General features: G+C 42.1%; 1 protein-coding gene across 6 annotated transcripts in view; it reads left to right on the top strand.

Moving 5' to 3' along the window:
- Positions 1–27,018, top strand: part of SLIT2 (slit guidance ligand 2) — a 406,424-nt gene that overhangs the window by 9,506 nt on the left and 369,900 nt on the right. For all 6 annotated transcript variants that reach the window (XM_077279991.1, XM_077279992.1, XM_077279986.1 and 3 more), the window contains exon 4: positions 14,034–14,105. In XM_077279991.1, coding sequence (XP_077136106.1) covers positions 14,034–14,105 — 72 coding nt within the window. The remainder of the gene's footprint in view (positions 1–14,033; positions 14,106–27,018) is intronic.

Raw genomic sequence — 27,018 nt, 5'->3', positions numbered from 1 at the left:
GATCAATTTAAAGATCATTCTAACCCTAATGATTTCATTGACCTCTAAACGAGCACAGATCATATTGGTCAAGCTCTCTATAGTCCTCCCTCATCTCTGTCTACCACCCTACCTGTCCAGTCCATTCCACTAATGGCCTAAGACTAACATCCTCTATAATCTGAACCTCTCACTCCCATCTCCAGGACTTTTCTCGTGCTGCACCAGTTTTTTCGAATGCAGTACTAAAAAACATCTTGTTAATTCCCAGTATCCACAGTTTCAAGCATGCTTTAAAAACACATTCTTTGGACGGGCCTATCACCTCAACCCACTAATGTAACTATCCCGTGTTCTCTCTTTCTCATACTCGTTAGCTGTATGTATCTGTACACACAGTGTCTGGCAACTGGTTCATGCAGTGTTATTTGAATGCCAGTATTTATTATACTAATGGTTGGACCATACACAACAAGCACTTTTTTGTATCCTCACTTTTTCCTCATGTCTTATTTGGTTTGCACAAGTCCCTTCTGAATTGTAAAGTGCTGCGTAATATGTTGTCGCTATAGAAATAAAAATTATTATTATTATTTTCAATCAACACCCATTATGGACAAAAATTGAAGTAGACCTAAAAGACCTCTGCTACAATATGGATTTCCTTCCCTAAATAATAAAATAACTTTCCGATTTGGTCATTTTTACTTTGAGAAGTTTCTTTATGTCTACTGTTATTTACCCTAAGATCATTTTATTAAAATAGAGTTTTATAATGGTATCAAAGGTTGCAGTATAGAACATGAAACTGGATGAAGGTTGGAAAAATGAAAGCATGGGCTCTTGTGTTAATGCAAATTGTGAAATAGGGAATCATGTGTTTTGTATGTTTAGATACAGTATATATGTACATACAGTTTTCGGTATATACTTCTGATTCTGAATTATTATGTCAATATTCTACACAATACTTTAGTATTGAAAATACATTTATTTTTTTAAGTTTTCCATTTTATTCTGTGTTCACACAATGGTCTGTGTGGCAAATTCCTTAAAATTTTCATTTTCAAAACACACTATCTCACATAGGGGTGCGTTATGCTTGAGGGGAATTTTGTCATGTTAGCTTTGAATGGTCTGTTGTCGGAGTCTTTTTCAGTCTGGTCAGAACAGCAGAGAGCCCATATCTCAGTGGCTTGTGCTGTAGGTATAGATGTGTCTGAGCTGTTTTATCTACCCGTAGATTATCTGTTCACTTAGTGTTCCAATGAGCAGGTCATTGATTTATGAATTTGCCCTCAGCCGTAACTAAATCTGTACACTATCAGTCCTTACTTCAGATGTTTGCACGCTCCTGATGACAGTGTTTTACCGTGTTACTTCTTTTATCTGGGTTTTTGCCACAGCTGGGCCTTCTAACGCAAACATTTATACTTTCTGTCACTTTTTTTGTCTAAATCCACTATCAGCCAGCCTTAAGAGGGAACCCCCAATGGTATCCTTTGTTCAGTAGAATTCAGTAAAATGGGGCAGATGATGCCACTCTCTTTGGCCTATGTTTCGTAGTTGTCTGTTTTTCTAGGCATAGCGGACTACCATACTTTTGTGTCCACTGAAAGCAGAGGCGAAATGGAGTCCAAAGTGACTCCGTCTGCTCTATTTTCCTGACTTTTTATTTTGGACTGTCAAAATTCCCTCTGAAACTGTTTTACGAGGATTAAGACAGAAACCCCAACAAAGTTCTCAGCATAGAGCCTAAATATGAACTAGGCATAAGGTTGACTTTTCAATGTTACGCTGGACATTCACTCCAACCAAGGTTCAAACTAAAGGCATAAGAAATGCAGTATCACTCTTTTTTGTATATTAAGTATCAAGTAAAGTATACTGAACTGGTTAAAAATAATACCATGAAGGGTTAGATGGGTTAACATCATGTATAAAAGCAGTTGTTCCAACCTGTTAGAAGGGCCACTACAGCAAAGCTACCACCAATCTTGGTTTTACTGACTGTCATGACACCATAATAAACTTCATGAAAAGTCATTGTCCTTCTGGACATTAGACTCCTGTTCAGACTTACGAAATTTGATGAGATGTGTGAGCGGATCCTGTTCCAAAATAGTCATCAAATCTGCAAACATGTCATTTCCAAAAATGCAAATGGGATTTTTTTAACCCTGTTCATATACTTGTCAGCATCACAGCAAAAAAAGTCATACATAAGAATAAACATGTTCCATTAGCCCCATTCAGTTTGGTGAATTCCCCCGTACATCAGCAGCACAACTTCTTGCAATTACAGTACATGATGGATTCATCACAGGCAAATACCTTAAAGATATCAGACTGATCATTAAAAATGTTAAGGGGCTTGTTTAGAATAAATACCTCCATATACATAAGACTAATGTTAGTTGAACCCCAGATCAGCTAACAGTCTAAAGGTACCTTGACACGAAACGACATCGCTAGCGATCCGTGACGTTGCAGCGTCCTGGCTAGCGATATCGTTTCGTTTGACACGCAGCAGCGATCAGGATCCTGCTGTGATGTCGCTGGTCGCTGAATAAAGTCCAGAACTTTATTTGGTCGTCCGATCGCTGTGTATCGTTGTGTTTGAAAGCAAAAGCAACGATACCAGCGATGTTTTACACTGGTAACCAGGGTAAACATCGGGTTACCAAGCGCAGGGCCGCGCTTAGTAACCCGATGTTTACCCTGGTTACCAGCGTAAAAGTAAAAAAAACAAACAGTACATGCTCACCTGCGCGTCCCCCAGCCTCTGCTTCCTGACACTTACTGAGCGCCGGCCCTAAACTGAAAGTGAAAGCACAGCGGTGACGTCACCGCTGTGCTGTTAGGGCCGGAGCTCAGTCAGTGTCAGGAAGCGGAGGCTGGGGGACGCGCAGGTGAGCATGTACTGTTTGTTTTTTTTACTTTTACGCTGGTAACCAGGGTAAACATCGGGTTACTAAGCGCGGCCCTGCGCTTAGCAACCCGATGTTTACCCTGGTTACCCGGGGACCTCGGCATCGTTGGTCGCTGGAGAGCGGTCTGTGTGACAGCTCCCCAGCGATCAAACAGCGACGCTGCAGCGATCGGCATCGTTGTCGCTATCGCTGCAGCGTCGCTTCGTGTGAAGGTACCTTAAGGTTGGCCAAACACAATAGATGGCTGTTGGCGTAACTATGCTTTGGCAGATTGTTGAGCTGGCAGCCATCTCTGTCGACACTCCCACACACACAGGAGCACTTGCTTCCTGTGAGACATGTTGGCCAGTGGCTTATCTCAGGGAGAACAATGTGATCGGCAGTCCGAAATCAGACATGTGAGATCGACATCTCTTCTGACCATCAGTTTGATGGTGCCCCAATGCATATTAGACTATTAACTGAATCCGATTGTATCAATGGGTTCAGTCGACATTAGTCAAATGTTTAAAGGGGCCTTAATGTGTCCGTGTCTTATCTCGGGAAGAACAATGCAATCGGCAGTTCGAAGTCGGACATGCATGATCAACATCTCCCCCGACAGTCATTGGCTGGCACCCTCATACACATTAGACCATTGGCTGAACCCATCGATATGGGTGGATTCAGCGAACATTAGTCAAATATGTATGGGCGGCTTAATTTCTATGGGGGGCCTCTTGACTTTCCTCTGACAGATGACATCAGGGGAGAGAAGTATCTAGCATGTTGGATTTCACAGACTGATTCTTTTGTTCTCCAGGAGATAAGCCACTGCTAGAGGTGTCTGGTAGCAGTTGTTTCATAGACAACACTGGAGTGCTTAATCAAGCCAATTGTTTATATGTATGGAGGATTGAGGAAAGATAGCTGACAGTTGAATGATCTTTTGACCAACAGCTATCTACCATGTATGGTGGGCTTTCCGCAATGCTTCTCTTGTCCGTAGTCTTGTCTTGTATTGCAGCTCAGGCTTATTCACTTGACTAGGGATGAATTACAATAAATACTTAAATCTAATTCTCTCTATAAACCTGCTAGGAAATATGTAATAATATTCTATATTTCTTTATGAACCTTGGTACAGTGCAGCTTTGTGGACTCCAAAAGGATAGAGGTAGTATTGTAAAAATATGGATTCTAAACACCAAAAGCACACCAATGGTTTGAGAAATATATATTTTCCTACCCAGCGTTTTGGCTGGGTCAATCCATTAAATATTGTGTGTGGTGCCTTTATCACGTGATTTTAGGCATTTGTCATTCTGAAACATAAAATTTTCATCTTGAATGGAATTCCATATTCGCAGTGCTCTACATCATACTGACTATAAACCTGTACTCTTCCCTGAGATGTCTCCTTATAATCTGTTTCCCAGTAGTTTATTTTTCCATATTTTACAGTTCGCGAGGCAGGCATGTTGTCAGGAAATTAGAATTTCTGAGAGTGCACTGTCCTTGTTGATATGCGGCATATCTCCTGCTGTTCGTTATTGTACTGTGCAGGAGTTAAGCTTCTAGCACTTTCTCATGTGTTTCACACATAGGCAGGTCAGTCAAATAAAGTGGCCTGGACAATGTCTGCCAGCAATTCTAACCCTTATGTTCTCCTTACAAATGTCTTTATTAATGCACTGACCTGAGACTTTCTTCCATCTGTTTTCTTCCAGAGGAACCTGTTGCTTTCCAGCAGTTTATGGAATAGTGTTTTATTTGTCGCTTGTTATTTATAAGTATTTTTTTTCTCCTTTTTCCTAATGAACTTGTGACATTCCTTGTTGAACCATATTTTCAATTACCAAAGTGACCATACACTGCAGTGAGGTTTTTCTTAGCTGCTTATTGATCCTTAGGAATATCGGGTTATTCCAATGTGGCTAGAAGTCGAAAGTTCATCAGATGCACAATGGAGGTGGTAATAGAATTCACATAGCTGTTGACCGAGATCTAGTCAGCTATGGTCCCGTTTCACCCCAATTTTAGGACGACTTTTCAGTGGGAGGAAAGAGACAAGCAAATACCAGACCTTTCTGGCAGCAGGTTTTCTTCCGTCTCAAAAAAAGGATTGGGCATGATGACATCCCATCGTGTTTCACCCTCGTTTCTCACATTTGCATTACATTTGTTGGTTGTTCTCATCGATTTTGTTGTCATCTGTCACGTGCATAGACACATAAAATGTTACTGGATGGTCTTATACCTCAAAAAAGTGACATAAAGATTTGTAGGTAACTTGGAACCTGGAAAGTAATATTATTAATCTCTCTACCCTGCAATAACTGCTTAAAAAATACAGATTACTCAAAATGCACAACAAAATGAAAAACACACCCTACAGGATCACTGGTATTGAATATTTGCAATTTTTCCACTTGATGGCAATTTGGTCCATGCCACTCAAAGATGATTTTCACTTTCCTTTTAAGCATGCAAAGCTGAATTTGATGGCCTTAAAAGGGTTGTCTCCATTTGGGGCATTTTTTTTACTTAAAAGCATGGATTTGGGGCTAAAAATCATTTTTGCAATTGGGTTTCATTACAATTGTTGAGCTGTTTGACTTTTAGATGCACTTTCTTTGACAGCATATTTAACTTTGCTGTGGTATTTGGTCATAAATCAGCTGACAATTTTAAGGGACTTTGCAGTGATGTAGACTTGTAGTTTTAATGATGACTCATGCAGGGAAAAGAGACTTAAGGTACCGTCACACTGAGCAACTTTCCAACGAGAACAACGATGATCCGTGACGTTCCAGCGTCCTGGATAGCGATCTCGTTGTGTTTGACACGCAGCAGCGATCAGGATCCTGCTGTGATATCGCTGGTCGGAGCTAGAAGTCCAGAACTTTATTTCGTCGCTGGATCACCCGCTGTCATCGCTGGATCGGTGTGTGTGACACCGATCCAGCGAGGTGTTCGCTTGTAACCAGGGTAAACATCGGGTTACTAAGCGCAGGGCCGCGCTTAGTAACCTGATGTTTACCCTGGTTACCATTGTAAATGTAAAAAAAAAAACAGTACATCACCGCTGTGCTCTGCTTTTACTTTACGGCCGGCGCTCACAGTCAGTGCGGGAAGCTGACGCCGGGGGACGTGACAGACACCGGAATGTAAGTATGTAGTGGGTTTTTTTTTTTTACATTTACAATGGTAACCAGGGTAAACATCGGGTTACTAAGCGCGGCCCTGCGCTTAGTAACCCGATGTTTACCCTGGTTACTCGGGGACTTCGGCATCGTTGGTCGCTGGAGAACTGTCTGTGTGACAGCTCTCAAGCGACCACACAACGAGTTACCAACGATCACGGCCAGGTCGTATCGCTGGTCGTGATCGTTGGTAAATCGTTTAGTGTAACGGTACCCTTACTGTTTCTACATAGATTTTAGAAGGATTCGCTTTGTCTGTTTTTAATCACGTGATGTCATAGACCTAATGAAAAAGAGATGAATCAACTGGGTAAAAAGGAAAATGAGCAATTGTAAGTTCACAGTGCTATATAATATGATGGCTGCAATATATTAAGAGGATAAAAACTTTGATGAGAGTACTTCTTTAAGATAATCTATCAATATCTGACCCACTGAACATCTGTTACCACTGGAGGCCTTAAGTTCTTGGATGCTGATGAATCACAGCAGCTCAATCATTTCTATAGTGGCTGAGGTCAAGTACTGCAGATCCACGCCGTGGCCACTATAGTTCCTGAAGCATCTGATTGGGGAGGGTGCTGCTGGATGTTACATCTCCACCGATCAGATATAAATGGCTTTACTTAGCAAAATCCTGCTGACAGGTTTGCTTTAAGATAACTACAGGCATAGTCATGTTGCCACTGTTACACTGATTAAAATGATGCCTGGGGCGAAGAAATCCATCTTGTGGTTGTTGTGTAATCAAGATGCTTGTGCTCTGGGGCGGGACCGTAGGCAGAGTTTTATCTTCCTGCTCCGAAGCACAAACAAGTTCCTCATCATTGATACAGAGAGAGATACAGACTGTTTGTGCTTCGGGGTAGGCCTGTGGGCAGGTCTCTTCTTGGCTTCTCTGGCCTACAGCACAAACGTACAGTCCCGCCCTGGAGCACAAGCATATCATTACCTGAAAACTTCTGACACTAATTACACAAGAACCACAAAATGGATTTCTTCACCCCAGGTATCATTTTAATCAGTGTAACAGTGGCAACATGACAATGCCTGTAGTTTACTTAGCAAAATCCTGCTGACAGGTTCACTTTAAGCATAGGCCATCAATAGCAAATTCCCTCAAAGATGGACAGCCCTTTTAAGCAAGCAAACAAACACGTTTTTGATTAACTGCTGTCTTATGCAAATCAGTCAAACATATTGAAATCCAACAGTCTTATTCTTCTGTCTCCTGACATCTGACTTGATGGTTGTTTGATTCTCTGAAATCAACCGATTTGGTTGATATTCATCCAATGTGCATGGCCACTTTTTAGATATTGTTTCATCCTGCTAAATATGGGCGATGCTGCCCAGTGTCTGCCATATGAGGAAAATGTCGGCAATATGAATCTTTGCCTGGTGTCAACTAGAAATGTTTTGGTTCTTAAGAACCTACTGTATATCAATTAGACTAAAGTTGGCTGAATCCACCAACATTAGCAGGATCGGGTGACGGTCTAATGTGTATGGGGACCTCCGGTCTTTCACCCGACAGATGATGTTGGGGGAAGGATTTGTCTATTGGAATTTCAATGCTGATCCTTTTGTTAATCGGAGAGATAAGCTGCTGCCATTGAAATCTGGCAGAGCTCTTGTAGAGAACACATGAGCGCTCAGCCAAGCTGAGAGTTCATGAGTGTGGGGTTTTGACAGAAGATTGCTGTTGGCCAACAACTATTATGTATGGGATGTTATAGAGTTTTTTAAGCACCAATGATACAGCACTGGCCCTGGTAATAATAAAGTTGGTGTCCAACAGAGAAGTTTTATTTGACTTCTCAGTGAAATGTGTCACAGATGTCATTAGTTGGATTTGACTGTCTTGTCTACATAATACAGTGATAACTTTGATGATTGTTTCCTCTTTGCTTCGGGGTAATAGTCCTTCTTACACCTATTGATCCTGCTGTTTTTCATCATCATGGAAGAAAGAATTCTGTTTTACATCATAGGACTAATTTTCCAAGTTATAGTATTACAATTATAACCACGCTGAGCCATTAACGGTAAGCGTCGTTCTTTATAACCACGCTGAGCCATTAACGGTAAGCGTCGTTCTTTTATTTGTGCTGAAGTCCACTGAGGGCCCCTTCACACTGGTCGATTCTGCTACGATTACGACGCATTTGCGTCATATTCGACATCGCAGTACGAGCTCGTAGCCAGCGGTCACACTCTACGATGTTAACGCTTTTTCTGACGTAGTTGCGATGTGAACGTCACGCGTCGCAATCGTACGCTACCCTTCACACCGCCATAGTCCTACGACTCCGAGCGTGACGTATTACCAGCATGGGCGTGCTAAAACGTCACGCCCAATCAGGAGACAGGTATGCGGAAGCCCAACCCACGTAGTCGCATTACGAGCTCGTATGACCGCCGTCACATACTACGATTTCGACCGCCACAGCGAGACATTTACGACGAAAGAAAGTTCTGCTCTTTCTTTCACATCGTACGATGCTGGGCTGCGTCGCAAATCGTAACGCCATGTCACACTTTGCAACCTCGGAACGAGGACGGATAAACGTCACAAATCGAACGCTCGTTCAGACTTTGATTGCACAGTGTGAAGGGGCCCTTAGATCTCTTTAAGAAGTCACTGTCTGAGGACTGTGAAAAGAAGGACAGGAGATTTTGGGTTTCTTGAATGGATACCAAGTTCTATATGAACAGTTCCTTTATAGCGATTCCCAGCTGTTGGCCGAGGGTAAATATTTCATATTTGTGAGGAAAAGTCGAAAGAATCCCTTTTGTTTACAAGTGCCAAGTCCATCTGATGGAGGTACATTGTTATCTGACAGCCAATTCATCTCCTTGGGACCCTGGAATTCAGAACCATTTCTAAGGCAACCTAGAGATACATTACAAATATAGTTCTTTTCATGCCCTCTCTAAACAAGGGTTGTGGAGAAAAGTCTGAACTTCTATTCCCAAGTGAAAGGACAAGTGCCTCTTAAATTTTTATATGGTTGAATGTGGTCAATAAAGGTACACGATAGGAGCAATTTTTTCCACAAAGAGTTTTGGAAATCTAATAAGAGAAATGTGTTGAAAGAGTCTATCAAACATTAGATCACGACTGTGAACATTATAGCGGGGACTGCACTTCTTGGTCTGCTGAAGAAGAAATAAGAGGTCATAGAATCAATACCAAAAGTGATTTTTGTATGCCATTTTAACTACACAAAACCAGATTCCTGGGTGATTTTAAAAATGAGAAAAAATTAAATGAAAAATACACACAAAAAAGACATCTTTAATTGCAAAGATTCTCATAGTTGTAGTGGTTATGTTATGTTTTATCACCCTGAGATGGTTTCTACAAATCTGAGCAGCTAAGCTGTATATTGGGTTGTGACCTTGTGGACAGCACCATTATGTTCTATAGATCCCACACTGAAATCACATCCACAATTCAAGAGAATTGAATTTGATCACGTTCTAAAAAGTTTAGTACAAACTGGCACCGATCTGTACAAGGTTTTTAGTCTTCAACATGAACAATGCTTAGAACTACTGTACTTTTCCAAAGCATATCTATCCATCTATCTAATCTATATATCCTTCTATTATCTATCTATTTATCATCTATCCTTCTATTATCTATCTATCCAATCTATATATCCTTCTATTATCTATCTATCCTTCTATTATCCATTATCTATTATCTATCTATTATCTATCTACCATATCTATCTATAGATCTATCTACTGTATCATCTATCCATCTATCCATCTATCCATCTATCCATCTATCTATCTATCTATCTATCTATCTATCTATCTATCTATCTATCTATCTATCCATCCATCTTTTTTTTCTATCATCTGATACCTATCTATCTTAGCGGTACAATGCACTACCTGCTGCCTTCTCAGTAAATGAATTTTGCTTGAACCATTAGCATCAATCAGAGAAGCTATTACATTTGCAGCATATAGCACATTATGCCATGGAGACTAGTAGATCTCCTTCTGTGGACATTAATTTGAAATGATGGTGAGAAACTCTTTCCAGACCTTTTCACAAATTCCCAGCCAGAAAGGCTGTTTATTTTTCCCATGTCTATTTTTGCTCGTGTCCCTCCTCGACAGCATTTGCCGGGTTCTCCTTTGAGCTCAGTACAGATTGGGATGAAGTAGCAGGCGCTGTGGCCGTACACTTTACCTCTGCCTCCTCTTGCCCTGTCCTTTACTTTTATTCATTGTTTAGCTGGGGGGCAAAATTCCTAGCAGACATTCCTGGCATTTTACAGCACGCATTGTTAGGCTGGGATAGGGCTCTAATAATCTGTATACAGTATCTGGCATAGATCTGCAGACAGTGGAATGGTTTGCTATTAAATCCTAGGTTGTGCTGAAGGAGATCGGTTCTCCCCAATAAAATGTGATCAGTTCTTTAACTTCACATACTTTATCATACTTTTTGTAATTTTTAAGTGTCTTTGTTTTGTTCACAAAACATTTTTTTACAATTTATTAGAATACGTTCTTCCACTTCTAAAATTGCTTTCTTTAATGTCATGTATGATGGAACACACTAAAGGGAACCTGTCACCTCACCAGGTTTTCTCGATATAAGCTGAAGCCATCACACTTAATGCCTCCTTTACAGTAGTCTAGTAACCTGGATAGAAGTCCTCAACCCCATCTGCAGATAACAAAAAATACCTTTATAATCCCCCTATATGGTGTGTACTACTGCATGGGCATGCTTGTCTTGCTCCGACACCTCCTGTATCCCCGTAATGGCTGTCCTCCTGCCCGGCTTCACGTGTTTGAAGAGTCCTACATCATCTACACAGTGCCCCCAAATTTGCTCCTGCACAGTCGTACTTTGCTCCACCCTGTTGAGAGCAGACCAAAGTACTTGCGGGTCATCGGCGCTCTTTGACCTCTACCGTCACATGCCCATTACAGGACTAAGCTCTGCCTTCAGCAGGACAGAGAGAAGTATGCCTGCACAGGAGCGAGATTGGAGGCGCTGTGTGGATGACGTAGGAAGTGTCATACACATGAAGCAGGGCAGGAGAACGGCGACTGTAGGGATAGAGGAGGCGCCGCAGCAAGACCAGCGACGCTCTTCGACCAAGATTGTGCCGTATGGGGGGACTATGAAAGGTAAATTTTGGGATGTGCAGAGGGGATTGGTGACTTATCTACAGATGCTTAGACTTCTGTAAAAGAGGCATGAAAAGTGGTGGCCTTGGTGTATATTGGGAAAACCTAGGGAAAAGTAGGATTTGAGGAAGCTGGCCATGACTTCTGTTGACTTCATGGGAAATACAACAGAAAATTACTCAATATACTGCCATATTGTACAGAGAGGGTCCAACAGAAGTCTACTGAGTTGGGATTTCCAGCATAAATTGCAATCTGTGTGACAAAAGAATTTTACGATCTCACCTTCTATTGTGTAGTATCAAAATGACGATAAACAACCCACTTTAGTGATGAAGTAATTGCTAAAAGGGGTAAGAAAGCGAGTGGCTGATGGAGAAGGGACATTCTTTATTTCAAACTGGGTCATTATTATTATTATTATTATTCATTTTTATAGCGCCATTTATTCCATGGCGCTTTACATGTGAAATACGGGTCAAATATAGACAAATACATTAAACATGAGCAAAAAACAAGGCACACGGGTACATAAGGAGGGAGGACCCTGCCCGCGAGGGCTCACAATCTGCAGGGGATGGGTGATGATACACTAGGAGAGGGCAGAGCTGGTTGTGCGGCGGTTCAGTAGGTTCAGGATCACTGCAGGCTGTAGGCTTGTCGGAAGAGGTGAGTCTTCAGGTTCTTTTTGAAAGTTTCTATGGTAGGCGAGAGTCTGATGTGCTGGGGTAGAGAGTTCCAGAGTATGGGGGAAGCACGGGAGAAGTCTTGGATGCGGTTGTGGGAAGAAGAGATGAGAGGGGAGTAGAGAAGGAGGTCTTGAGAGGATCGGAGGTTGCGTGTTGGTAGGTACCGGGAGATCATGTCACAGATGTATGGAGGAGATAGGTTGTGGATGGCTTTGTAGGTCATTGTGAGGGTTTTGAACTGGAGTCTCTGGGCAATAGGAAGCCAGTGAAGGGCTTGGCATAGGGGAGAGGCTGGGGAATAGCGGGGAGACAGGTAGATTAGTCGAGCAGCAGAGTGTAGGATGGATTGGAGTGGTGCCAGAGTGCTAGAGGGGAGTCCAGAGAGTAGGAGGTTGCAGTAGTCGAGGCGGGAGATGATAAGGGCATGCACTAGTGTTTTTGTGGTGTCACGGTCAAGGAATGCGCGGATCCGGGAAATGTTTTTGAGTTTGAGGCGGCAGGAGGAGGCAAGGGCTTGGATATGTGGCTTGAAAGAGAGGGCAGAGTCGAGGATCACCCCGAGGCACCGGGCGTGTGGGACTGGGGAAAGTGAGCAGCCATTGACATTGATGGATAGGTCTGGTGGAGGGGTAGAGTGAGATGGGGGAAAGATGATGAATTCTGTTTTGTCCATGTTCAGTTGTAGAAAGCGAGCAGAAAAGAAGGCTGAAATAGCAGACAGACAGTGCGGGATTTTGGTAAGTAAGGAGGTGAGGTCAGGTCCGGATAGGTAGATCTGCGTGTCATCAGCATAGAGATGGTACTGCATACCGTGGGATTCTATGAGCTGTCCCAGACCGAAGGTGTAGATGGAGAAAGAGTAGGGGTCCTAGAACAGAGCCTTGAGGAACACCGACTGACAAGGGGCGAGGTGAGGAGGTGGTGTGGCGGAGGGAGACACTGAATGTCCGATTTGTCAGATATGATGAGATCCAGGAAAGGGCCAAGTCTGTGATGCCAAGTCATAAGTGGTGAATGTGGCAGGTAGACTCTCCATTGGAGACCATGAGCTGCCAGTTTAGAGCAAGGCACACACCATTATTAGACGAGTGATTGTGATGTTGTGCATGGTGCTATTACATGAGAACTATTATTTGCAAACTTTAAAGGGAGTTTCTTAGCCACACCAAGGGTGCACCGAGCAGCATAATTAGCATATTTGGTTAAGCTTGAGTTTCTGCGGAACAAAGGAAGTGATTAGAACACTAAGGCTATGTGCACACGTCAGGATTTCTAGCAGAAATTTTCCTGACAAAAACCGGACATTTCTGCCAGAAATCCGCATGCGTTTTTTTTGCGGTTTTTGACTCGTTTTTTGTGCGTTTTTTCATGCGTTTTTTCCAAATGCATAGAATTGCGGGAAAAACGCGGAAAATCCGCAAAATTAATGAACATGCTGCTTTTTTTTACCGCAATGCGTTTTTTTCGCTTAAATAAACGCACCATGTGCACAAAACATGCAGAATGTATTCTAAATGATAGAATGCATAATGCATGCATTTTTAATGAGTTTTTATCGTGAAAAAACCTGAACGTGTGCACATACCCTAAAAGTGCAATTTTTATTGGAGGCTATATCCCCTACAAGGGGCTTAATTTATACTGTCAGTTTTGGTTTACAAAGTCACGCTAAGGAACCTGATAGTCATTTGGTACTAATTGTTTCACGTTATTGGCTGTTATTTGTCTGTTTTATGGCACTACTATTTGGGCCCTATATTATGGTTTTACAAGGTGGATCTGAAAGCTAAAGGTTTTGGATGTGACATGAATTATTTGGCTACTCCATAGTGCTGTTATGTAGACACTGTATGCTATCCAATTATTGTCATACCACAGATTAGGAGGTATAACCTAAAGCTTAGGGCCAAAATTTGGAAAATTCACAGTAGTATGCTATATACCATACATACCCTGCCTTTTTAGATACCCCATAATTTGTGGTCCTCCTTCAGTATAGCATCATATGGTTGGTGTCTAAGTGTTGCGATGTAACATTCCTTTTTGCTTAATATTTCATTACTCTTCTGATTCTCTTTTAGGCGTTTAAATCGAAATAATCTTCAAGTTTTTCCTGAATTGCTCTTTCTGGGAACTCCCAAACTCTACAGGCTGTAAGTACTCCCTTCATTCATTGTTTGTCTCACGTCATCCCTTATGTTTTTGTCACTTTAGACATTAATTTTTTTTTTAACTAATGTTACAAATTGTTATTATTTTGCCAAAACAATGAATGTTGTGTCTGAAACGTTAATCATTTGGCACAGTTTGTCATTCTTTTACAAATATCTCAGGGTGAGTAAAAAGTCAGGAGTAAGCCAAAAACGTACGACAAATGTTTGTGGTTGTGATGAAAGTCGCCATTGGTGGCATTTACTGTGGGAGACGGTAGTGGTAAATTTGGTCTATTATTATTTGAGAGTGGATATACAATGGCAGTTTTTTAAAATGTACATTATTAGACTGCACTCACACATCCATGTGACGTGTCCGTTTTGTGCCTCTTATTCATGTGGACAGCATCATGATCCCTAAAATTGTATTGATCCATACATGCATCAATTTTAAAAACTGATCCAAGTCTCCGGAACAGATAACTCAGAGCATGTCCTATTCTCATCTTTTGTGGATCAGACTTGGCCATTAGGCTATGTTCACACAGTGCAGATTATTTGCGGTTTTTTAGCGTTTTTGCGCTATAAAAACGCTATAAAACCGCAAATAATCTGCATACATTAAGCATCCTATCATTTTTAATGAAATCCGCAATTTCTGTGCACATGATGTGCGTTTTTCCGCATGAAAAACGCATTGTGGTAAAAAACCGGACATGCTCATTAATTTTGCGGTTTTTTCGTGGTTTTCCCACTGTCTAATGCATTGGGAAATGTTTGGGAAAAAACGCGTCAAAAACGCGCAAAAAACGCGCAAAAAAACGCATGCGGTTTTTATGCGGAAATCTGGCAGAAATGTCCGGATTTTCACAGGAATTTTCTGCATCAATTCCTGAACGTGTGTATGGGGCCTTAATGTCTCTGAGGATCCATGTAACATGGATGACACATAAAGGACAGACTTGTTTTTTTTTTTTTAATGGCCTTCGGCTTGCTCCCGAGCCATGGCAACTTGATGGATGAATGATCTGTATGTAGGAAGATCTGTCTTGTGTAAGCCTAGATAGGTCCACCTAGGTCTTCTCCACCGTTGTCTTCATCGTATCAAGCCATTGGATTGCTGGTCTATGTATTCTCCTGGTTCCTTGTATTCTTCCGACCATGATGTCCTTCTACAGTGATTGCGCTCTTCGACTTGGTACTTCCTTATTAAATCCTTGTTGCATCCGTTTTTAACTGATACAATGCTAAGAGTCATTGGACAAAACAGTTCAGAGAGTCTATCTGCTTCAGTGAAAAAAATAGATAAGAAAAAAAACGATGCAACTAGGATAACACCTGCCAAAAAAAATCATCCCGACAATCATGTGAGAATGCACCCTTAGGGAAATCCTAAAAAAGTGACCTATTGGAGGTTCTTGAAGACTTGGAGTTGAGAAACACTGATTTGTAGGTACAGATAGCTAGTACTGAATATGGTTCTCCTGTTTCTAGAAGTGGATCCTTTTTTATGGACTAAAATATGTGTGTGTGTTATAATGATACTTATATTACAAAAGGTAAGAAATTAAAAAAAAATAAAAATAAATTGAAAGCAGGTCCAGACTTTGGACTCGCCTGTATTTCCACAAAATCTGTTCTGTATTTTGTGTGAAACAGGCTACTTTTTGGATTGAACATGTACAGATTGGGTAAAGGTTATCTTGACTCAAATAACACAGTACTGGGATATCACAGGACAAAAAAGATTACAATTTAAATGACACCTAACTTGAAATCAGTCAATGGCTTATGCAATCATGTAATCATAGGTTATCTTATTCTTACCCCTCTTAAAAAAGACCTTTCATCAGATGTAAAGTGGCCATTTTTGTTCTTCTTTTATTCTCCCTGCTCCCCTGAGTCTTCTGTTTCTGTTTTTTTTTTAATCCAAAATATTCTCCCAGAGATGTGGGCCTTTTTATCCATTGATAACATTTCTTATGTTTACCAAGGGAGCGTTAAGGCCCCGTCTCACATAGCGATTTACCAACGATCACGACCAGCGATACGACCTGGCCGTGATCGTTGGTAAGTCGTTGTGTGGTCGCTGTGGAGCTGTCACACAGACAGCTCTCTCCAGCGACCAACAATGCCGAAGGCCCCGGGTAACCAGGGTAAACATCGGGTTACTAAGCTCAGGGCCGCGCTTAGTAACCCGATGTTTACCCTGGTTACCAAAAAAAACAAACAGTACATACTCGCCTTTCGGTGTCCGTCAGGTCCCTTGCCGTCTGCTTCCTGCTCTGACTGAGTGCCGCCGTACAGTGAGAGCAGAGCGCAGCGGTGACGTCACCGCTGCGCTCTGCTCTCACTGTACGGCCGGATCTCAGTCAGAGCAGGAAGCGGACGGCAAGGGACCTGACGGACATCAGATGGTGAGTATGTACTGTTTGTTTTTTTTTACATTTACGCTGCTAACCAGGGTAAACATCGGGTTACTAAGCGCGGCCCTGCGCTTAGTAACCCGATGTTTACCCTGGTTACCAGTGAAGACATCGCTGGATCGGTGTCACACACACCGATTCAGCGATGTCAGCGGGACCTCAACGACCAAAAAAAGGTCCAGGCCATTCCGACACGACCAGCGATCTCACAGCTGGGGGCCTGATCGCTGGTACGTGTCACACATAGCGAGATCGCTACTGAGGTCGCTGTTGCGTCACAAAACTTGTGACTCAGCAGCGATCTCACTAGCGATCTCGCTATGTGTGACGGGGCCTTTACTCACAGGATCCTCTAGGGCGTGTCCATATCCTGATCTTCATTATTACTCTGTGAGCAACGTAGTCTTTAGAGATCATAAATATTAGCAGAAAATAAAAAGGTTTATATTTCTGGAACGGTATGGTGGCCATAATAAAAACCAACTCAGGAGAGTGAGAATAAAATAAGAGCAAAACCTGGCCACTTGGTAACAGGTCCCCTTAAAGGGAGTTTGTCAGTGGGATCAACCCTCCTAAGCCGCCTATATGGGCACGTAGGTCATATGAAGCTGAATAAAATGATACCTTGATATCTGGGATCTGATGTCATTTTATCCAGCATCCTATGACCTACATATGTATAAGTCATGTATACAGTAGTATGGAGAAGGTCATTTAGGCGTGATTGTCCCGTGTGTATATATATGTATGTATATATATATATATATATATATGTGTATATATATATATATATAGCCATATGCAAGCTGTACTCGCTACTGTGCCGTACAGTTATTTGGTTCCCACACTTCATATGTGATTAGTGATACTATGGAAACCAATTATTCTATTACTGTTTTGTCTCTTGAGTAGATGATTGTCCCGGCAAAAAACTAACATTAATATTCAGCGTTTTTCTTTAGTTTTACGCGTCTGTCACCGGATTTCACATATTTAATATCTTATTAAATAGATCTCTTAAATCTGATTGAGCTGTTGTACTTATTTTGAAAATCCAAGTACGTATGGCAGTATAGTCCTTATATTAAGATGAGTCCATTAAGAGCTGCTCAGTTTAACTTCAAGATTATACAGTCATTCTGACATGGATTTGCAATGTTAGTACACTGGCTCTGTCAGGTCTAAGAGATCTGTTTAAGTGAGTATTCGAAAGTTTGGAAGTTATTCCCTATCGATAAGATCCTGAGGATCCAACTGCCAGGACTCCCACTGACTGAAGTTCTGAAGACCCCCATGGGAGTTGAGTGGTGGTCAATCATGCCTACATCTGCTTCACTCATTGTTATGCTGCTGCCAGGATTATATTCCTCACCAACCGTTACACCGATGCCTCTACCTTGTGAAAGTCATTACACTGGTTACCCATCCACTCCAGATTCCAGTACAAACGTATTACCAGGGCCGGACTGGCTATCTGGCAATTCTGGCAAATGCTAGAAGGGCCTGTCTGGTCATGGGCTGCCTTGTCTGCTATGTTGTTAACAGAATTTTTGTTCTCAAGATAGCCATACTGTTAAGAGTTGTGTTGGAGCACAAAGTCGCTGACTCCGTCACTTAACCCAGCTGGCCACGGGTGTCATTAGAAATATTGATCTTATAGAAAATCTTCCTTTCCTCCATCCAGGGTAAAATTTGTAATATATCCCTTCTGTTTCATGGGAACGGGGACAACATGGGCCCGTATGATTTCAAATGCCAGGACTGAATTTCAGCCCCAGTCCGTACCTGCATATTACCCTCATCCACAAAGCACTCCATGGCTCAGCACCACCCTACATCTCCTCTCTGGTCACAGTCTACCACCCTACCCGTGCCCTCCGCTCCGCTAATGACCTCAGGTTAGCATCCTCAATAATCAGAACCTCCCACTCCCGTCTCCAAGACTTTACACGTGCTGCGCCGATTCTTTGGAATGCACTACCCAGGTTAATCCGATTAATCCCCAATACCCACAGTTTTCAGCGTGCCCTAAAAACGCATTTGTTCAGATTGGCCTACCGCCTCAACGCATTAACCTAACTATCCCTGTGTGGCCCATTAAAAAAAAAAACAAACCTTAAACCATAATCAGGTTCCTCGCATCATGTTCTCATACACTTTATGCAGTTAATAGCACTCTGTGTCTGTTCTGCTACATACTTAGGCAGTTAACTGGTTCATGCAGCTTTACATGAACACCTGAGCCTTACACTATGGCCGGTCCAAATAACTAAAGCAATTGTTACCATCCACCTCTCGTGTCTCCCCTTTTCCTCATAGTTTGTAAGCTTGCGAGCAGGGCCCTCATTCCTCCTGGTATCTGTTTTGAACTGTGATTTCTGTTACGCTGTAATGTCTATTGTCTGTACAAGTCCCCTCTATAATTTGTAAAGCGCTGTGGAATATGTTGGCGCTATATAAATAACATTATTATTATGGGAGTGCTGAAGACCAGCTAAGCGCAGCTCTCAACTGTCACCAGCGGTCTCATTAAGAACGAATGGACTGGCAGTGCACATGACTGACTACCGCCCCATTCACACAAGGCTCTAAGCCCCAGTTTTTAGGATCTCTGGGGGTCCCAGCGGTTGGACCCCCAGCAATTGGAGGGTTATTCCCTATTCTATGGATAAGAGAGGACCTCCAAACTTAAGACTACCTCTTCAATCATGTATGCAGTCTTACGGTGAAATCTGGCAACAAATGTACTTTAAACTGGGTTTAAACACATTTCAGACCGATCCTACAGATGCTGAATTGGTCTGAGTTCACTGGTCAAACTCACAGATATTTTGTCAAAAAATTAATTGTTCTCGTCATCCTCATCTGTTACGATTGTCTTAAAATAAAATCTTTCAATTTCCTATAACAAAGTTGTTTTTTAGATATTTGTCAGCATCTGTTCACACACTATAATAGTTATGATTGAAACAAGGACAGTAAATAATAAAATATAGCTTTTATTAAAGGTGAGTTAAAAAAGATATTTATGTATATTTCTAACAGTCAACCAATAGACAATGCACATTTAGGCAGAGATCTGTCAATCCAGGGCAGCGGGGTGGGAAGAAACTGCCAGGGACCCAGCCAGTGCCTGATACCATGTTACCCATGTATCAGGCAGCATGTATTAGCTGACAGGTTCACTTTAACACATTCATACTGTTGTAGCATAGCTGGGAAGGGCAGTGTTAAATCCCAGCTCTTGCAGGGTCTTGATTGGATGCCCCTGACTTGCTTTAACTAAAAACAGGGTCTGTGTTCACTAGTGTGTCAGTCTGCTGAATAAAACAGAGTTGAGTGTGCGGCTGGTGAGTGTCCAGCCAAAATGTGAGCTGTAGCTGTGTGAGAGATTTGCCAGGGTCTCTCTCTGAATGGAGACTGTGCTAAGCAGTCTGTTTGTGAGAGCTGCAGGCAGCGTGTTCATTGTGAACTGTGCCTAGAGATGGACACTTCTGTTTGGCACTGGAAGCTGCTGGAGCGCAGGCTGTAGGGGATACCGCAAGTGCTGGAAGCATGCGTCTTCTGTGTATAAAGTCTGCTCCAGGATAAAGGAAAATAATCTGTTCAGGTGAGCCCACGCTGACATATGTGATCATGATTAAATTCAGAAGCCGTATGCAAACTGTCTTTCATTGCCCATAGCAACCAATCACGGCACAGCTTTCATTTTATCAGGGCTATTTAAAATGTGAAAGCTGAGTTCTGATTGGTTGCTATTGGCAACAAATACAGGGTTTTTTTTGCTTTAGACTGTTTTGATGAATCTGCTTCAACGTTTCATAGGTAACAGCGAGCCTGCCCTGAAAATGAACATTTACTTCCCTTTCCTTTTGAATAAAACTCTTGTCCATAAAACAAACAGAATTCTTTGCAGATGAAGTGTTCATGTAGATGAATAGTGCATTATGTCAGTGCTGAGCTCATATTAGATGCACCTATTAGATCCCCACGTGTCTTTTTCACCTGATTCTTATCTACATTCCTGCCCAGGATGACAATGGGATTTATAGGACAAAGGTGAATGCTCAACAAGGCTGCAAAGGCTAGAAAGAGGGAGATGTGGCAATATACAGCTAAGCCATGGATGTGTACAGAGTCTCCTGAGATAATATAGCTAAATACAATAAACATGGCCGAAGATGTGAGATCTTTATCTGAAGATCATAGGCAGATTCAACTCATAAATAAGTAATTTTTTTACGTGGTGTGCTGTGGCTTTTTTTTGCATCCAGCATTGTTTTTTGTTTGGTCTTGTGCCTCTCCATTCCTGAAATATTGTCCCTTCTTCAATGTATGTAAATCTCGTCTTGTTAGTCAACTGGTCTTGGTCATCAAGTATTTTCTGTAAGCTAAAAAGGGCCTGATTCATCAAGGTGTAATCTAGCATAAAATACCTTGAAATGCAGCAACATTTTTGCCTAACACAAAAATCTGCAAAAATTTGAGGACTTTTGCCATTTTTACCGGCAGAGTATGAGCACGATGAAGCCCGCTTGACAAATTCATAAGTCGATTTAGGCCACTCTAGTTGCAAAAGAAATGTTCTTGTACACTTCTCATGAGATTCAACTTAACCCATGGATTTTGGTCAAACAAGTCAAATATTTATCTTTTCTCTACTAGAAACATGTTCATATAAATCTGTATGTGGGAACCGAATAGAATTCCGGTCACACCATTCCACTGAAACTGCCCTAACTAAGGTCACCAATGACCTCTTACCCGCCAAGAGCAAGCGACACTACTCTGTCCTCCTCCTCCTCGACCTGTCGGCTGCCTTTGACACAGTGGACCATTCCCTATTATTACAGACCCTCTCATCCCTTGGCATCACAAACTTGGCCCTATCCTGGATCTCATCATACCTAACAGACCGGACATTCAGCGTCTCCCACTCGCACACCACCTCCTCACCTCGCCCCCTATCTGTCGGAGTCCCACAAGGTTCAGTCCTAGGGCCCCTGCTCTTCTCCATTTACACCTTTGGCCTGGGACAGCTCATAGAATCTCATGGCTTTCAGTATCACCTCTATGCTGATGACACACAGATCTACATCTCTGGACCAGATATCACCTCCCTACTAACCAGAATCCCTCAATGTCTATCCGCTATTTCATCCTTCTTCTCTGCTAGATTTCTGAAACTTAACATGGACAAAACAGAATTCATCGTCTTTCCCCATCTCACGCGACCCCCCCAACGAACCTATCCATTACAGTAAATGGCTGCCCACTCTCCCCAGTCCCACAAGCTCGCTGCCTCGGGGTAATCCTTGACGCTGATCTCTCCTTCAAACCACATATCCAAGCCCTTTCCACTTCCAGACGACTTCAACTCAAAAATATTTCACGAATCCGTACATTCCTCAACCAAGAATTTGCAAAAATCCTAGTCCATGCCCTCATCATCTCTCGCCTTGACTACTGCAACCTCCTGCTCTGTGGCCTCCCCTCTAACACTCTCGTACCCCTCCAATTTATTCTAAACTCTGCTGCCCGACTAATCCACCTGTCTCCCCGCTATTCCCCGGCCTCTCCCCTCTGTCAATCCCTTCACTGGCTCCCCATTACCCAAAGACTCCAGTACAAAACCCAACCATGACGTACAAAGCCATCCACAACCTGTCTCCTCCATACATCTGTGACCCTGTCTCCTGGTACTTACCTACACGCAACCTCCGATCCTCACAAGATCTCCTTCTCTACTCCCCTCTCATCTCCTCTTCCCACAATTGTATACAAAATTTCTCTCGCGTATCACCCCTACTCTGGAACCCTCTACCACAACACATCAGACTCTCGCCTACCATCGAAACCTTCAAAAAGAGCCTGAAGACCCACCTCTTCCGACAAGCCTACAACCTGCAGTAACCACTGATCAACCAAACTGCTGCATGACCAGCTCTACCCTCGCCTACTGTATTCTCACCCATCCCTTGTAGATTGTGAGCCTTCGCGGGCAGGGTCCTCTCTCCTCCTGTACCAGTTATGACTTGTATTGTTTAAGATTATTGTACTTGTTTTTATTATGTATACCCCTCCTCGCATGTAAAGCGCCATGGAATAAATGGCGCTATAACAATAAATAATAATAATAATAATTAGGGTCTTTTACCACTGTTCATAAGGGTCCCATACAAAATCAATAGCAATCGTTTGGCAAACGGTTATCGCTCCTGCTGAGCACTCCGGTGGTTTCTACAATGGACCTTTGGCCAGACTCTTCTGGCGGTGGCTTATCTAGTCAAGAAGACCAAAAGGATCGGCAGTCCGATATTTGACATTTTGGATCCTTTTGAAAATTGGGAGCCCCACCATCCCCAGTACACATTAGACTGTGAGTTAAGCCCACCAATATCGTCAAGTTTGGACGGCGTGGTGTAATATGTAAAGATTTAAAGGTGCCTAAAAATGTCCAAAAACCCTCAATAGCTGTTGGCGAACAGCTTTTCTTCCAGATTCCCACACACATGCGCACATATAGTTTGGTCAAACTTGTGTAATTATTTGGGAGAAGGGAATCGGTCAAATTCAGCTGGCAGCAGTTATCGGAGGAGCAATGGATTGGATGTGTTACAAACCAACACCTGTCATCGAGGAAGAATTGTGAAACCTCCAAAGTCCATTCACATTAGATTATTGTCCAGCCCCATCAAAATTGGGAGGCAGAGCCAACTTTGCTGCAATGTGATTAGTGAATTTAAGTTTTATATGTTTGTTGTTTTTTTTTTTTTTTTTTAAATCTGCCATACATACTTTTTTTATGGTCTCTACCAAGGAGGTGTGGCTCACATGGTAATAATACAGATTATCCTATGAGCCATGTCCTCTTGAAAAGACCAGAAAAATTAGCACTGTACAAAAACGCTCACATCTTTGGAAGCATGTAGAGGATTAAAAAAAAATGAGCAAAACAAAAAAAACAGAACATAAGAGGAACAGTGGGAATAAAATAAGAGCAAAAAACTGTTCCTTCTTGACCTGGTGACAGGACCTCTCTTTTAAGACTCTAGGAAAGAAGTACCAACTCCTGAGGGACTTGATATGGTAGCCACATTCATTGTCAAAATTTCCCACAAATTTGCATAATGTCAGAGAAAAAGACAATTCACAATCCTTTTATTTTATTGTTTTTTGTGTCTTTATACAGCACAGGGGCGATTGGTGGTGTGACATGTTTACTGTGGGAGCCTCTGAAAATCTAGATCTGTACCAAGTCGGATTTACAGGGAGTTTAGCAAACTCACATAACTTGGTCTGAAATATGCACTTAGTAATTGACTTCCAATGTGCTGACATCAGGTGTGGCCGGCCTCGATATTAGGTTTCATAATGCTTTCCAGTGGAGTACAGGATAGTACATTAAGGGGAATCCAGCCTACAAAGAATGAGGGCACAGAGCTATGGTATCTGCGGTGTTGGATTTCCTCTGCCCAGGGGTTATTGCTGATCAGACCATAAAACAAATCTTTAGAAAAAAGCACATCCCTGCTCTTGAGGATGCATTAGAAACACGGCAGGATCAATGCCACATACAATAATGCACAACTTCTACATTCATGCTTCATATATAACATATACAGTATCTCATTGGAAACGATTGCTCTCTTCCTGTAGTTCAGATATAGGGATAGATTTGTGAGCTTCCCATCCAAAAGCCAGAGACTACTGACCTGACTGATGGCCTGATGTCTTCAAAATTGATCCACCCGTCTTTAATTAGAAAGTTCTCATGTGAAGTACAGATGATGGAAGTGATAGATCAGCACCTCCTACACTTTCAAAACAATCTCTTGCAGCAGCTTATCCCCACAGTGAGTGAAGCAATACCTTTACATGGCCAGTCCGTTCTTTCATTGCTGTGAAATCATCGTTTGCACTGACATGCAAATTAGACTGAAAATCTGAATCCTCTGTCACTCCAGCTCTATCCCCTTCATAGCGCCGCTTCCTCCTGCTTGACTGGTGGCTCCTTTGTCTGAAGTCATACATGGTAGAGGCTGTCAGTCAAACAGGGGGTGGCGGTGCAGGACGAGGTATAGAGCTGGAGTGACAGAGGCTTCTGACTTACCATAGCCACTTCCGCATCAATTCAAATGCTGATTTCGCAGTAATGGATGATCGGATTGGCCACTTAAAGGTATTGCCGGAATTGTATTTAAAAGTGCTACATGTGCATGTAAATAGTTTTGGGGGGGGGTGAAATCCTGTAGACAAATTCCCTCCAGATAATAAATCTTGATGCATGTGAGAGTATTACAGCTCTAAGCATCCTACTAGTTGTAATAAGCTGTCCAGAAACCCTTAATGGTCACTGTTTTACTTTTGTATTTTTCCACTTTTAGCGTGTATGGTGCTCTATATGTCACAACATTAGAGGCAATGCCAACCCAGCGAACCAGAAATAGAAGTATGACGGAATAAATTTCTATGTATAGAGTACTATTGTGGAGCCGTAATATGGCCATGAACATGAGGTCTAGGTGAAAAATAAAATTTTTCATTAGTTGTTACTTTTGCTATGTTCTTACGACCAAGTGGTAATATTTTGTGAATGTCCTAAATGATAATAATCAAAATCAAATGTGCTGCATTTCCAAGCTAAGTATAGGACTTGTCGTCACTTGTGAAGGACAGAATGGCCTCCATGCTGGGCTTACTCTTTGGCTTGGTCGGATGGCTACTGCCGACATTCCCTCCCCCTCTGCCTTCCCTTCCAGCTTCTGTGCATACTAATCATGATTTGACCTCTGGTTGTAAATGAGATGCCAGGTGAAAGGGGCTGCATGCTTGTTTTGTAGCCTAAAAGCAATATGAAAGAAAAAGGGGTTTGAGTGTATATGAATTATGATTAGGCACGGTTGATTGCCGCCAGCGGTCTACTATGCTTTCCCTTTGCTGTCTGCTCCGATTTCTCCTTGGACTGGCTTCACGAGCACCGCATGGTCAGGTCAAGACGCTGTCCCAGAAACAGAAGTACAGTTGCAGCTGTGTTTGTTGGATCTGGAGACCAGTTTAAATAGCATTTCCATTTATCCAGTCCATTAACAGAACTCTGTAAAATAATACCAACTCTGCATAAACTACAGGACAGTGTAATAAAATTACAAGCACTTGTTGACAGATAGGGGGGGACGTAAGTAACAGAGAAGCATAATGGTTCCTGTCTAAATGAGTCCGAGGGTCTTTTATTTTTGGGTGGGGGATAGAATTTTCTCAGAGGTATTTTATACCTAATTACCCAGACATCTCTGAAAATAAATAAATGGGAGAGGTTTTTGGAGCAGCATCCAAATTATTTGTGATTTCTCAGCGCTCCTTCTGGGTTTATTTAGAGATTGATACCGATAGTTTAATCTGGCTGCGATCATGAAAATTGGGAGCTGTTAAAATGTGCGTGTTTAATATTACAGGCAAAATAATGGCAGAAGTTTGGGTAGTTTGGGACTCGCTGCTGTTCGTGTACTAGGAGGCGGAAGACAGACATCGCAATATTGTAACATGAGGTCACTCCTGCTAATGTTGTGCTCTCGGATTAACAAGCTGGTTGGAAGAGCTCTGGTTTTCTTTTTATTTGATTTATTAAAGGGGTGCTTATTGCAAATCCACCTCTTGGAACCCCACCTAGAATTACTGAATCCACTGAACCCTTTATGCAAGCACACATCCAGAAGGGGCAGAGACAATCTCAGCAGCACCAGAAAGTGTGATGACAGTTAGTCACCCAACTTATTCTAAGGGCTTGTGTTGATGACCGTCTATTTTTTTGGTCGTGTGTGATCCAACAAAACATCAGATCGCACTTGGACCAATGTTAGTTTATGAGGCCGTTCACAGGTCCAATTTTTTTACTTGAACGGAGTCTGTCCCCAAAAAAAATTGCAGCATGCAAGACTTGCATCTGTAATTGTATTGCACTATGACATTCAAGTCAAGGAGTCCATGGGAAAAATCATACTGCACTCTGACGACATCTGAGTGCAGTCCAATTTTCATAAACTAAGAGAATGGAGAACATGGGAACTTTACTTTTTACATCTTCTCCACGTCCAAGAATATCGAATCATGCTAAAACTCTGTGTTAACCTATCCTAATGATAAGTCATAATTTCTTAAAGCCTGGATAAGCTCTTTAAAATTTTGACTACGGTACTTTACAACACCTCAATCAATTTTTTTTATAAACAATTTGATACCTCCAGAATCAGAACCGCTGTCTTGTTCTCAACACTGTGTCCGCCATCAGTCTCCTGACTTCCTCTTCCATTATAGGACATCATATAACCTCTGCAGCCCATCAGTGGCCACTGATCAGCTGCAGTCCTTCTGTCCAATAATAATAATTTTATTTATATAGCACTAACCTATTCCGCAGCACTTTACAATTGTCCAATCCAGAAGAAACAGCCTTCACATTCTGCTCAGACAGAATTTACAGGATGCAG

The sequence above is a fragment of the Ranitomeya variabilis genome, chromosome 1, assembly GCF_051348905.1.
Source record: "Ranitomeya variabilis isolate aRanVar5 chromosome 1, aRanVar5.hap1, whole genome shotgun sequence".
Lineage (NCBI taxonomy): Eukaryota > Metazoa > Chordata > Amphibia > Anura > Dendrobatidae > Ranitomeya > Ranitomeya variabilis.
Note: the sequence above shows the minus strand (reverse complement) of the source record. Positions and strands in the feature narration are given on the sequence as shown.